A 13,767-nucleotide genomic window follows, 5' to 3' on the forward strand; every position below is an offset into this window, starting at 1 on the left:
CTAGTTGCTAAACCCAAAGTTGAGAGTCCCATGGACTGCAAGAAGATCAAACCTATCCATTCCGAAGGAAATCAGCCCTGAGTGCTCACTGGAAGGACAGATCCTGAAGCTGAGACTCCAAGACTTCGGCCACCTCATGAGAAGAGAAGACTCCCTGGAAAAGACCCTGATGCTGGGAAAGATGGAGGGCACAAGGAGAAGGGGATGGCAGAGGACAAGATGGCTGGATAGTGTTCTCAAAGCTATGAAAATGAGTTTGACCAAACTGTGGGAGGCAGTGGAAGACAGGAGTGCCTGGCATGCTCTGGTCCATGGGGTCACAAAGAGTCAGACACGACTAAACGACTAAACAACAACAAAACCCATAGGAGGGGAAAGCGCTCTTGGGCTCATGATTTCTCACAGGTATCTGGTTGGCCACTGTGAGAACAGGATGCTGGACTAGATGAGCCATTGGCCTGATCCAGTAGACTCTACTTATATTCTTATGTTCTTACCACCTGGTTGCCTCACCTAAACCCTCAGCTTAACCCTTTCCTTCTAACTTTCCTTCTTCAGAACCTACCACAAGTCCTGCTGTCCCAATTGAACTCAACGTTAAGCACAGCTGGCTTGGAACTACTAATGTCTTCCATGCTACTTGATGAACAAAATTTGCAGTGCACTGTATGGAGATCATATTAAGTAGGATCTTTGCATTTACACAGTGAAAATGCATGACAGCTAAACATACCTGACCCGAACAGCTAAAGGAATGGGACTAATCAGGAGATCTGGCAGGCGAGTCTTGGAAAATAAATTAATTGCATTTATTCAGCTGCTTAGCTGAACAAAGATATTTTGAAGCAGGACATGTATTCTTTGCATGGCTTCAAAGCTGACACAATGGGACTGCATTCTCCTTTTACTTCGTGTTCTGGAAGCCATCACACAGAGAACGAAAAGGCGTAATACACCATGAACATTCCTCAGTGGAGGAGAAATATTTAGTTTTGGTTTGTGGGTTGGTCTGTTCTATAGTGCTCAACTAGCGCGCCAGTTCTTAATTTATCAAACTAACAATCAAAAATCTAGCATCATTCTTCATTTTATCTGTTATAGAATTATGTACGGCATACACAAGTCTGCAACATGACAGACATCACAAAACTGTGAACCACCGACACAAATCACAGATAGTTCATTTTCTTCTTCTTAGATTTAAAACTGTCATGCTTTTGGGTTTGTTTCTAAATCCCCAAAGTTTGGGTGGGTTTCTTTCCTTTTCGCTTTGAAACTGCTTGTCCAGCATCACAGGGAAAAATAATAATCATAATCATTTAGCACTCTTTTATATTCATAATTGTATGCAGACCAGAAAAAGGAAAAATGAGTTGCACATTTAGTGCTAATTCAAGGTCAAATTTTACTATTTAGAATATATTGTTACTGGCGAACAGAATCAGCACATAATAACCCTTTCTCAATCTGCGAATAGGCAAAAGTTCACATTTGGTTTCATAAATCAAACCGAACTCTCTTGATATGGAAGCAAAAAACAACACACTTTTAAAGACAATTCTGACTATGGAGTATGTCCCTTTTGCATATGTGCCATAGACAGCGTTTACGCACACCACCCAAAATACTTGTTTTCATAGAACAGTGGTGTCCAAACTTTTTTCAAAGAGGGCCAGATTTGATGAAGTGAAGAGCCGTGAGGGCCGGCCAAATTTGTTGACCTTTTTTTCAGGATTGAAGTTGTTGAGGTTTTTTTTAGGATTTTACCCCAGGAAATAAACTGCCACAGGGATCAGATTAAACCGAGCGGTGGGCTGGATTAGGCCCCCAAAATGAACTTTAGACATGCCTGTCATAGAATATACCTTACTAAGCATAACTAGGCAAATAGACAAATTATAGTTTGTTCACCTTCATCTTTGACTACCTTCTCTGAAAATCCCCAGATACTATCATGAACTGCAGCCTGCACTGATGAAGCAGAGGCAAACTGTTATGTATTGACAAACCATGGTTTGGTGGTTCAGATTTAATGCCAACTATGGTTTGCCACTCAGTTTCAAACCATAGTTTCAGATCCTGGTTTGGCATGCACTTGCAATAAACATGGCTTGTCAGATGGGAGTCTGTTCAGGTTATCATTCATAACAAATCTTTTTTTTTTTTTCCAGGCCCTAGAAAAATTGTTGAAGAACAGTACAGAAATCTGACAATCAAGTACCTACCTACATACCAAACAAATAGCTTAACTTGGGTTTAGCATTGTTTTGCATTGCTGCTGAACAAATTCATACTGTCCCATGTTCAATATATGTTGAAAATTACAGCGAAAGGAAGCATTGCCTTCAAGTAAGAAGCAGAGCAGAGAGTGACAGTAGCTTTGGTGCATCTAAGGACTAAAAACCACATGAACTGGCCATATGAATGCTTCTGCTGAAGCCATTAAGTAAGAGTAGAGGTAACCCTCATCCTAATCCTTGATTTAAGTGCCTTATTATTTCCACCATTCTCGCTAACAGATATACCCACCCACTCACTGTGGGTATATCAACCCTTCCCTGCAAATCATATTTTCCTGCAGCCTCTTCCAGGGTCAGAATGGTAGCAGAACCACAACACTGCAAAGCAACTCGCATCATTGGCCATGATGGCTGGAGCTAAAGGGAGTTGGAGTTGCGCATTCTTGGGGTAATGAATCTTAAGCTAACCTGCTGCTTACCGGGAGGGAGACGGGTGAAGCAGCAGCAAGGTCAGTGCTGTGCAAGTGCACTGGTGGACCTAATCCTGTGTGCCCACACAGTCCAAGCTTTGTCACCGCCATGTCCTTCCACATCCCAGTGAGCAGCAGTGATGTTGCTACTAGGACAATATTGTTGTGGCTCCATCTCATTGGGGGAGCTGCTCCTGGTTTTAAAAATGAACCATAATCACTGCAGTCCAGCTGCTTCACTACCTTCATGTACCTGCTGATTTCCCCCTTGTATACAATGCCCAGAGAAAATTTTATATCATCTATTAACTGGTCCTCCGGCTGATCCCCCAGAAAGTGACAAGTCAAATGCTTAGCGGATAAACATCTGCAAATTACACATCTGGTAGTCAAATTTGCTCTGGCAGCTAAGAAGCTCCATTCCAGCTATATCAATGCTTTCTAATTTTAATTTTTTTTATGCTGTCAATTTTTTATGCTGTAAACTTTTATAGGTTATGTTGTGTGATTTCAGAGGAAAGCCTTGCCTTTGTCCTCTGCTCTTCATTGTAAAGGGGATTGCAGAGGGGATGCTGGTGGCGCTGTGGTCTAAACCACTGAGCCTCTTGGGCTTGCCGATCAGAAGGTCGGCAGTTCAAATCCCTGCGACAGGGTGAGTTTCTGTTGCTCTGTCTCAGCTCCTTCCAACCTAGCAGTTGGAAAGCACACCAGTTCAAATAGATAAATAGATACCACTGTGGCGGGAAGGTAAACGGTGTTTCCATGCGCTCTGGTTTCTGTCATGGTGTCCTGTTGCACCAGAAGCAGTTTAGTCCTGCTGGCCACATGACCCAAAAAAGCTGTCTGTGGACAAATGCCGGCTCCCTCGGCCTGAAAAGCGAGATGAGTGCCGGAACCCCATAGTTGCCTTTGACTGGACTTAACCGCCCAGGGGTCCTTTACCTATTATTTTACCTTGTAAAGGCCTTTGACTATACACAATAAATCAATTGACCTTCACAGTGATTGTTCAGCTGTTTAGTTGTCTTGAGAGGAGGTGTAGAGATTTACTGTGCTCTGGTAATGATGAATGAGTTCCCCATGGAAAAGCTGGGCTAATTCTAGTCCAAGGAAATGGCAAGCCACTGTCCATTTCTACAGGGAGCTAAAACAAACACATTGTTGCCCCACTGATTTCATGGTTCCATCATGAATCTTTCCTCTCCTCATAAACATCCCACTCCTGCCTCAACATAACAGCAACAGGAGATCCAGCTTCCATCTTTGTGCTGCCTGGACTCAATTATAAAATGAACAGTGCTTCCTTACATCGTCATAATATCAAACCTAAGAAAGCACCTTTGGACAGTATTTCCTTCCCAACAGGTTTCTATTAAATTCTCATCAGCACGGTACAGAAAACATGTGCCAGGTTTTTTTGCTCTGTTTAAATTACACCTGGGTGCCGTCAACGTGTAAGATAATAAAAGCATCATTGAAATTGATATATGATTATTCCTGCCAAATTCATACTTGTTGACATGTTCAGAATCATGCTCTGTAGTAGTGTCCCTCTTCTCAGTTCATAGAAACCCAAATTCTGTACACATCAGGTTAATTTATGCACATTAATCTCAGGGCCATGGGTTCAAGTCTCATGTTGGGCAAAGGTTTCCTGTGTTGTGGGGGGATGGACTAAATGATCTTCATGGTCCTTTCCAACTCTGCAATTCTATGTTGCTATGATCTTCTTCTTTAGGAAGTACTTTTTGAAATCTAGTAGAGTAATAAACCTGGTTTTAACTTAACGCTGCTTGCTTGGGCTGTTGGTTTAAGATTTTCATGCATGCGGGTACTTTAGGTGTGGGCTTTGAAAGTTATTCTAAAATGGATTTTATTATATTAGTGATATTTGTCATAAGGAGTTTCAAGTGTCCGATGGGGCTAGTTTAAGACTATAAATTTCAGTGTGGGTCTTCTTGGGCACAAAGACACACATTTACAGTTTGGCCTGCTGCTGACACGCAGGTATTTCTGAGGGCGAAACTAGACATGATGATGCTAATCCTAATACTTGCATTTCCGTTTGTGAGTGAGAGTAGGTGAATTGGTTTGGTTTTTAAATCAGAAAAGAGCCACTATACAGGCAGAACTACCGTACACTCCCTGACTGTCATCCTGCCACTCTTACAAAACTACTTTTAGTAAAAATGGGGACCAGGGATGCCAACTATAGGGGGCAAAAGGGGCTTCAGCCTCCTCAATATTTAGGGGGCAGGGGGCTGAGCTCACCCCTCAAAACTGAGGGGGCCAACCTCCCTTGCCGCCAGAGGGCAAGTGCTCGGGAACCGGGCGAGTTCAGGACATGAGCGCCCACCACATGGCCCAGCCCTCACCACCGCCAAGTGAGCGTTCAGGAGTGGGGTGGGGTAAGGATGAATCACATGACACCAGGCCCCCTCAATGTGTGGGGGGGGGCAAGTTGGTGTCCCTGATGGGTCAGCCCCCTGTTATCAGAACTGATGGGGGAGGGGCAGAGGAAAGACCTTCCTAGTGATTCATTTAGTATCTTGTCTAGTTTGGTCCCGAATCTCCTTTATAACCTAAAGGAAATATTCTGTAAAAGCAAAAGCTCAGTATGTTATTATACATGTTCACGTTTGCATGTGTCTATATTTAGACACAAATATGGATATCTTTTTTTGGGTTTTATAGATCCCATATGACTAAATGATTTAGGGTGCGAAAGCTGGAGGTTTATCTCAGGTTCAATGCATGGGAGTGAAGAGGATTACCACTCTGAATGAGAGAGTCTATGAGTGGTTTCATTTTTCATTAGCTGGCAGCGGACCGTTTGGCATTAGACTCAGGTAAGAACTATGTAGGGATTGTTCGCTGTGCTGCACTTTTTTTTTTTTTACTGCAGGCATATTTTAAGGACTGTGCGTTGGGCCATCAACCCCACTGGAAGGTTGCCTGAAGAAGACGCGACCTTTCGTCTTCCAAGTTCGAAATGCAAGCACGATTCTGAGACACCCGCTGCTCTGTATGCTGTAGACTCAAGAGACTCAAGAGACATTTAACTCCTTACTTGCTGCTCAGGCAGCGCCTGAGGGAGTAGGAAGCGCCTCCCCCACAAGTACGGGAACATTCGCTCCACGAGCCCCAGGCATCCCACAGCGTATCTCGGTCTTCCTCCGATCGAGCAGTTCGAGAACTCTACAAGAGAAAGAAAGAACGAAGTCAAGAAAAGGAGACATTGGTTGACAGAATATGCAGAACTTGCCAAACTGTCAGGGAGGATCCGGGACCAGGGAGATCAAAGATACCAAAATAACTGGAGTAAATTTATTGAATATTTAAAGAAGAATTGTAAAGAGGTCAAGACACTAGCAGGATTGACATAATACCTCCAATGTATAATAGTACTAATATGAGAATGATGTGTGTGATGGAAAGAGGATAAATATACCAGTTGTGGGGAGGGAGGGGGGTCGCGACTCGGCAGAGTCAAAGGGAATGTATGGTGCTATTACAATTTGTTGGAAAAGAATATGTAAGGAAAACAATAAAAATTCATTTGAAAAAAGAAAAGAAAAGGAGACATTGGTGACAGTCAAAAGCTTTAAGATGCAGCCATTTTACTTCCTCAGGACTGTTCGCACAAGGCATCCTCACATCCAGATTCTATACCAATGAATCAGGTTCCTTGAACCAGTGGCGTAGCGTGGGGGGTGCAGGGGGGCCGGCCGCACTGGGCGCAACATCTGGGGGTTAGGGGGCGCAAATCCACGGGTTAGGGGGCACAAATTACTTGCCTTGCCCCGGGTGCTGACAACCCACGCTACGCCACTGCCTTGAACGAAACAGCATTTTTGCAAAACAATAATTCGCACAATGTGTAAATCCATCTGCTCCACCTGACACGCTGGCTGAGACCCTTCCTGCCCGTGCACTGTCTCACCAGAGTGGTACATGCTCTGGTTATCTCCTGCTTGGACTACTGTAATGCGCTCTACGTGGGGCTACATTTCAAGGTGACTTGGAATTGACAACTAAGAATGCAGCTGCCAGACTGGTGACTGGGAGCAGCCACTGGGACCATGTAACACCGGTTCTGAAAGACTTACATGAGCTCCCAGGACGTTTCCAAGCACAATTTAAAGTTTTGGTGCTGACCTTTAAAGCCCTGAATGGCCTTGGGCCAGTATACCTGAAGAAGCATCTTCACCCCCATCGTTTATCCCAGACACTGAGGTCCAGCACCGAAGGCCTTCTGGCGGTTCTGCCACTGCGAGAAGTGAAGCTACAGGAAACTAGGCAGAAGGCCTTCTCAGGAGTGGTGCCCACCTTGTGGAACACCCTCTCTTCAGATGTCAAGGAGGTAAAGAACTACACAATTTTTAGGAGACATCTGAAGGCAGCCCTGTATTGGAAAGTTTTGAATGTTTGACATTAACCCAGCCAGATGGGTGGGATAATAATAATCACCACCACCACCATCACTGGAAACATTTCATTCCAATTGCTTTAATTGGGGGAAAGTCTGGGGGTAGTTTTGGTTGCTAAAAGGTGAAAGAAATTGATTCTGCACATGCTCCAAGGCCCTCTGTCTTTTATTGATCCATTTCAGAGATGATCTGCGGCATTCAAAATAAGTCTATTATTTTGGTCCGAGTTAGGCTATTCCTTGTGTTAATTGTTGCATTTAGATGAAGGCTATGGGATGGTCAGAGACAAATAAGGACAAACATGAAAACTGCTTCTCAAGAAATTGAGTAACATAAAACACACAATCACTGGCTTCTGATATAGTAACTTGAGGTCTAAACTACTGATTGTTTTTGTTGGGATGCTGCAGCAGTTTAAAGCATAAAATAGCTTTCTTATCTTGAAAGGCTGCATGAAACCTTTGTCATGATATCAGAAGCCTAGCGAAAGTCTTCTGTGCTGAATGCAGTTATTCACAGGCAGTTTGGGTAGGGGGGTTGGGAAGGGGTTCACTGAAGGCTGGAACTGTGAACAGTTCGGTATATATCTTTTCAGGAAAGCCTTTGAACTTATCATAGACCTAAATCCAAACCCTCAACATCTACCAACAGCTGGGAACTGTGCCTGGGGCCCTCTCTCTTTAAAGTTCTTTATCAAGTAGGACCTACCAATGTGGCTGCTGAGAGCCTTTGACATTACAGTTGACAGTTGTTTATACTGGGAATGAAACAACTAAGAATCTATTTATTAGTAATGCCGAGGGAATGTGGTATTATGCACTGTTGTGTTCTCCCGCAACCCCACATCTCATTTAATGTAATAATGAGCAGTAGGAATGTTATACCAACTACATTACCCAGCGGTGCTGCTACTCAAGTGACTGGGTAACAGGGAGATCAAACTCACGTAGCATAATTTTTATTACTGTTGTGCCAAAATCTGTCATCCAATTTCTTAAAAGAGGCTTCCAAGATTTAATGTGTTTTATTTAACTGATTGCTCTAAGCCCTACAACACTGAACTTCAGATATTTGACAAAGACCTGTTTATATTTCAGAAGGCATTTTAAAGTAAGTTCTACCATGCCTATTTATTGAACTCATGTTTTCACTTGTGTTTTTTTGTTTGTTTTAATAACCGTATTATTTGGGTTGATTGTTTTATTGCTGGTAGTGTGCCCATCGGTGGTGCCCTTTATGCCCATCTGTGGTGAAAAGTGGTCTATGGATCACACTAATACAGATTATTAGAAAACTGAGCCTAACTAAATATGGTCTAAAACTCAAAAAAACAACAACCCTAAGATCATGGCCACTGGTCCCATCACCTCCTGGCAAACAGAAGGGGAAGAAATGGAGGCAGTGGGAGATTTTATTTTCTTGGGCTCCATGATCCCTGTAGATGATGACAGCAGTCACGAAATTAAAAGGTGCCTGCTTCTTGGGAGAAAAGCAATGACAAACCTAGACAGCATCTTAAAAAGCAAAGACATCACATTGCCGACAAAGGTCTGTATAGTTAAAGCTATGGTTTTCCCAGTAGTGATGTATGGAAGTGAGAGCTGGACCATAAAGAAGGCTGATCGCCAAAGAATTGATGCTTTTGAATTATGGTGCTGGAGGAGACGCTTGAGAGTCCCATGGATTGCAAGAAGATCAAACCTATCTATTCTGAAGGAAATCAGCCCTGGGTGCTCACTGGAAGGACAGATCCTGAAGCTGAGGCTCCAAGACTTTGGCCACCTCATGAGAAGAGAAGACTTCCTGGAAAGGACCCTGATGTTGGCAAAGATGGAGGGTACAAGGAAAAGGGGAAGACAGAGGATGAGATGGTTGGACAGTGTTCTTGAAGCTACCAACATGAGTTTGACCAAACTGCGGGAGGCAGCGGAAGACAGGAGTGCCTGGCGTGCTCTGGTCCATGGGGTCACGAAGAGTCGGACACGACTAAACAACTAAACAACAACAACAACAATTAAGTTCTTCAAAGTATTGAGTGAAGAGAGGATTTAGCTAGCTAGGGATGATGGGAGTTGTAGTCCCAAAACATCAGGAGGGCCGAGTTTGCCTATGCCTGATTTAGAGGTACACAGCTTAGAGCAGGGCTAGCCAATGTTGTTGAACGACATTTCCCATAATACTTGACTATCGGCCATGTAAACTGAGGCCGATGAGAACCATACTCCACAAAACATGTAGGGAACACCATGTTGGCTATCCCTAGATTAGAGCAAGTTGAGTTAACAAGACTGGGGCATAAAATCCTAGTTTAGAAAGTAGCAACAGGCATAATCCAGCCAAAGTTAAATTTTAAACTCTTAAAGCTCCAGCCCCATGTACCATACTTAGAGTCCTCCTAATGCATTCAATAGAGCTTTATTATGAGTAAACATATGTTTAATTGGACTGTCAGCATCTCCCACTCAAGCCAATGGAATTCAAAAGTGTTCCGCTTTGTGTTAAGTTGAAATGGTATATTAAGGTGTTATTGAGAATGGAAGGAGTCTAATCCCAGCACTTGATTTTAGAGCACAGATTTTGTTTCTTCCTGTGTACCATTTCCTTTTCAAAAAGTCATTTTACAGTAGAAAGTTAATCTTAGAAAATGAGGCACTCTAGAGACAGATTTGTGGCTGCTAAAAAACAGCAACACCCAAGTTGTCTTATTTCCTGCAGCCACGCCAAGGGCAGTTCTGTGAGTTTAAAGGAAGGGTTGAGTGGCAAGGGTCAGGTGCAGGTGACAAGGGGGATTCACAAAACCGGTGTCCACTGACCTGCTGCTCCTTTGACATTTCCAAAGTGACATACTGGCAGCATTCCTACAGCTGCTTCTCATCACCCTTAAAGGCACAGGAAGCTCCTTTTTTAAAAGAAAGAAAGAAACCAGAGCACAGAGATATATACTAAGGGAAATGAGGATTCAGGGCAAGATTCATTTGCCTTTAAAGAAAAACAACCAGCTGATCTTGCAGTTATCGCTGCAATAAACCACATAACTTGTTCAGCCCATGTAGCTCTGCTAGCTGCTGGCTATGGAACAAGGAGGGCACCGAGAATAGCAACGTCAGGTTGAAAGTGAAGAAGTACCGCATCCTGCTATTTCATGCATCCAACTGATGGGAATGAACAACAGGAAACTGGGCGTTGTTACTGTACTACTAAGCTGTCTGCCAAATGGTGGGAATGACTACAATAGGGCTCAGCTTGCTGAAGTCAGAAGGATAGTACTGGTTTACAGGCTGTCGATATCATAGGTAAAGGTAAAGGGACCGCTGACCATGAGGTCCAGTCGTGACTTGCTTTATTGGCCAAGGGAGCCGGCATACAGCTTTCGGGTCATGTGGCCAGCATGACTAAGCCACTTCTGGCAAACCAGAGCAGTGCACGGAAATGCTGTTTACCTTCCCGCCGGAGTGGTACCTATTTATCTACTTGTGCTTTTGAACTGCTCGGTTGGCAGGAGCAGGGACCGAGCAACGGGAGCTCACCCCGTCGCGGGGATTTGAACCGCCGACCTTCTGATTGATTGGCAAGCCCCAGGCTCAGTGGTTTAACCCACAGCCCTTAATTCTACACCAAAGGCTAAACGACATACGGCACTTGCTGAGTGGCAACTTGACTTTTATTAATTAAACACCAGGAATGGGGGATTGCAAGTGAAAGACATTTCCATTTATGGATGGTTTCAGTCTCACACCAACTCCCCCAGAAAACTTCTCCAGAGATTTGAGGGATCCTTTGGGGTGGTGTGTGTTGTGGAGCAAGGGGCTTCAGCCTGGGGTGAGGATTCTACTAGCATAACCCTATATTTGGATCCAAGACTTTGTACTTAAAGCAACCAATCCATTTTTCACATAAGAAGATGCACCAGTTAATAAAGAAGTGTAGTGGCAATTGGCTCGTGATAATCCTACAGCATCTCCAGATGACATCATTCTGGAGGAGACTGGATGTGCAGCCTGCTTTCCAGAGTCCACATGTGCTAGTGACCCCCATTTCACACTTACCTTCCAACTTTACTGCAGGTGGAAAGAACTCAGGGACCAATATGGGCTGTGTAGTTCACTTGGCAACAGTCCCTTTGTGAATGTGTGCCAACCTCTCCCCCCCTCCCAACAACTTCTTTCTTATGGAAATGTATGGTAATCTAATTTCCTGTCTTTCCAGTTCCAAATGCACCAAACTGTGAGAGGAGCAAATTGCCCTCTAGGCACACCACAGAGAGCCACGTGGTGCATGGTCAGGAAATACTGCGGCCAGGTGAATGGAATCGTGCAAGGCTATTGGTGCAAAACAGAGAAGCCTCGGAGGACTGCGCACTATGAAGAGAGAAGATAAAGCTTTCCCAAGAAAGCTATTCTGTGAACTTAACGGCTCTATTCCATCCTATTCGTGAAACTTTTCCTTCTTCGACTGACAATACTCTGCCAAATACCGTATTTTTTGCTCTATAAGATGCACTTTTTTCCCTCCTAAAAAGTAAGGGGAAATGTGTGTGCGTCTTATGGAGCGAATGCAGGCTGCGCAGCTATCCCAGAAGCCAGAACAGTAAGAGAGATCACTGTGCAGCGAAAGCAGCGATCCCTCTTGCTGTTCTGGCTTCTGGGATAACCACGCAAAGCCTCCTCAGGGCAGCAGGAAGAACATTCCCCCTGCCCTGAAGAGGCTTTGTGTTGCTTTCGCAGAAGCCAGAACAGCAAGAGGGATCGTTGCTTTCACTGCGCAGTGATCCCTCTTGCTGTTCTGGCTTCTGGGATTCAGAATTATTTTTTTCTTGTTTTCCTCCTCCAAAAATTAGGTGCATCTTATGGTCTGGTGCGTCTTATAGTGCGAAAAATACAGTGGTTCTGGTTTGTGGACAGAACCATAGCATACTGGGAAGCTACTGTAGGCTGTTGTACTTCTATGGAGACTCAAACCACATCTGAAACAGATGTAGGGGCTTCTTTCCTCCCCTCCTCTCCCGTGCCAAAGTAGCTTTCTAAAGATCCGTTTCTAATTTAAACAGTTAGCGGAATCTCATTCTAACTACTGTAACATGCAATATTTCATTGCTTGGCTTTCATCCAGTGGCTAGCGGGCTGGGGGTGGGGTGGACCAGGGACCTAAACCGAATTAATATATTCTTATAGCACAAGGATATCAGATCAGTCCAGCGCACAAATAATTATTACGCTCATTAGGCATACCAAATTCAATTCTCTCTTATCTTTATTAAAATGCCATGCAGCTTAATTTTGAACCAACCCCTGTAATTGCTGGGATAAAGATAATAATTAAAAGGAAGCAAGATAAGTGATCAAATGGTGACCACAGCCAATCCCAACAGCTGCAAAGGATCACCCACACACTGGGTGTGCAGATGTTCTTCATCCAACAGATGCAATCCCATTATCATTTACATGTTGGGCAAGGATAGTCAAATCCCTGGTTTCTGATATTTTTACGGCAGCTTGCTTCCCAGATTGTTGTCTTAAATAAAAAACAAATTGGACGGGGGGTATGAGAGAGAGAGAGAGAAGTTTTGTCTTACCGCAAAGATTTTTGTAAATCACGAAAGAAACCTAGAGCAGTCATGGTAATAAGCCGAGACTGAAGAGCAATTAAGCAGGGGTCACAAGGTGAAGCCACAATCACTGAGCGCTCTTACCTCATCACAAATTCCAAGCAGTAGAGCAACTTGAATTTGGACGAGAAGTCCAAATTTCCCCGAATAAATTTGCACGCCCACCAAGAAAAGAGCCATGTGCCTGCTATTTGCATTCCAAAATTCATTATAAGACCTACGCTTCCCCCCCCGAAACATGTGACCTCCAGCTGGAGCAGGGTCCAGGTTTCCTTTTAACAAGTGGAATAAACATAATTCATTTCAACTTGGGCCATGTTTAATGTTAGGAGAAAGTAAAGTGATTTCCCCTCCTCTTCTGAACTGACTGGTGATGCCTTAAAGGCCATTTAAAGGTTTAGAGGAAGAATGTGTTTATTTACCCTGAGTCTGAAGACTGCCTTGGTATATAAACAGCCAACCTGTCTAATCCAGTTTTGCCACTTTCCTGAGCTGTTTTTGTTTACTGCAGCATTAGCACTTGAGGATTTACAGTAGTATAAACATTTAAGAAAAGAATTTTTTTCAGAAAGGCTCCAAGAAACATCAAGCAAATCCCCCTTGGACAATTACTGTGGAAAGGAGATCTTAGGAAAGTGAATTCGCATCTGAAATGTTTGTTGTCTAGTACCACAAATCAACAAATCAAGTGATTAGACCAGAATGAGCAACATGACTTGCCAAAAAGAAAGGTCAACAGAAAAGTAGAGGCAAGTTATATCTTCTCCGCTCCAGTATTGAAATTTGCAGTTTTCCATTAATGAGAAATTGTTCTTTTAAATGTGCATCTTATTCCCCTCTCATAGGCTTAGCTAACTAACAAAATAAAATGCAAGCACTAAGATACATTCTAAAATCCAGATATTCTGCCAGCTTGGGCTTAAATAACTGTTTCCTCTTAGGATGCTTCCAAAAATGGCCCATACTTTAGAGTTTGGTGAGTTTCCAAGACAAATGGGGATTTTTGCTTGTGGGGTGAAAGA

General features: G+C 43.6%; 1 protein-coding gene across 3 annotated transcripts in view; it reads right to left on the reverse strand.

Moving 5' to 3' along the window:
• Window positions 1–13,767, reverse strand: part of ADAMTSL1 (ADAMTS like 1) — a 465,616-nt gene that overhangs the window by 213,551 nt on the left and 238,298 nt on the right. For all 3 annotated transcript variants that reach the window (XM_081893676.1, XM_081893674.1, XM_081893675.1), the window contains one exon: window positions 5,781–5,908. In XM_081893676.1, the coding sequence (XP_081749802.1) occupies window positions 5,781–5,908 (128 nt within the window). The remainder of the gene's footprint in view (window positions 1–5,780; window positions 5,909–13,767) is intronic.

Source organism: Podarcis melisellensis (assembly GCF_964234715.1).
Source record: "Podarcis melisellensis genome assembly, chromosome: 17".
Taxonomy (NCBI): Eukaryota; Metazoa; Chordata; class Lepidosauria; order Squamata; family Lacertidae; genus Podarcis; species Podarcis melisellensis.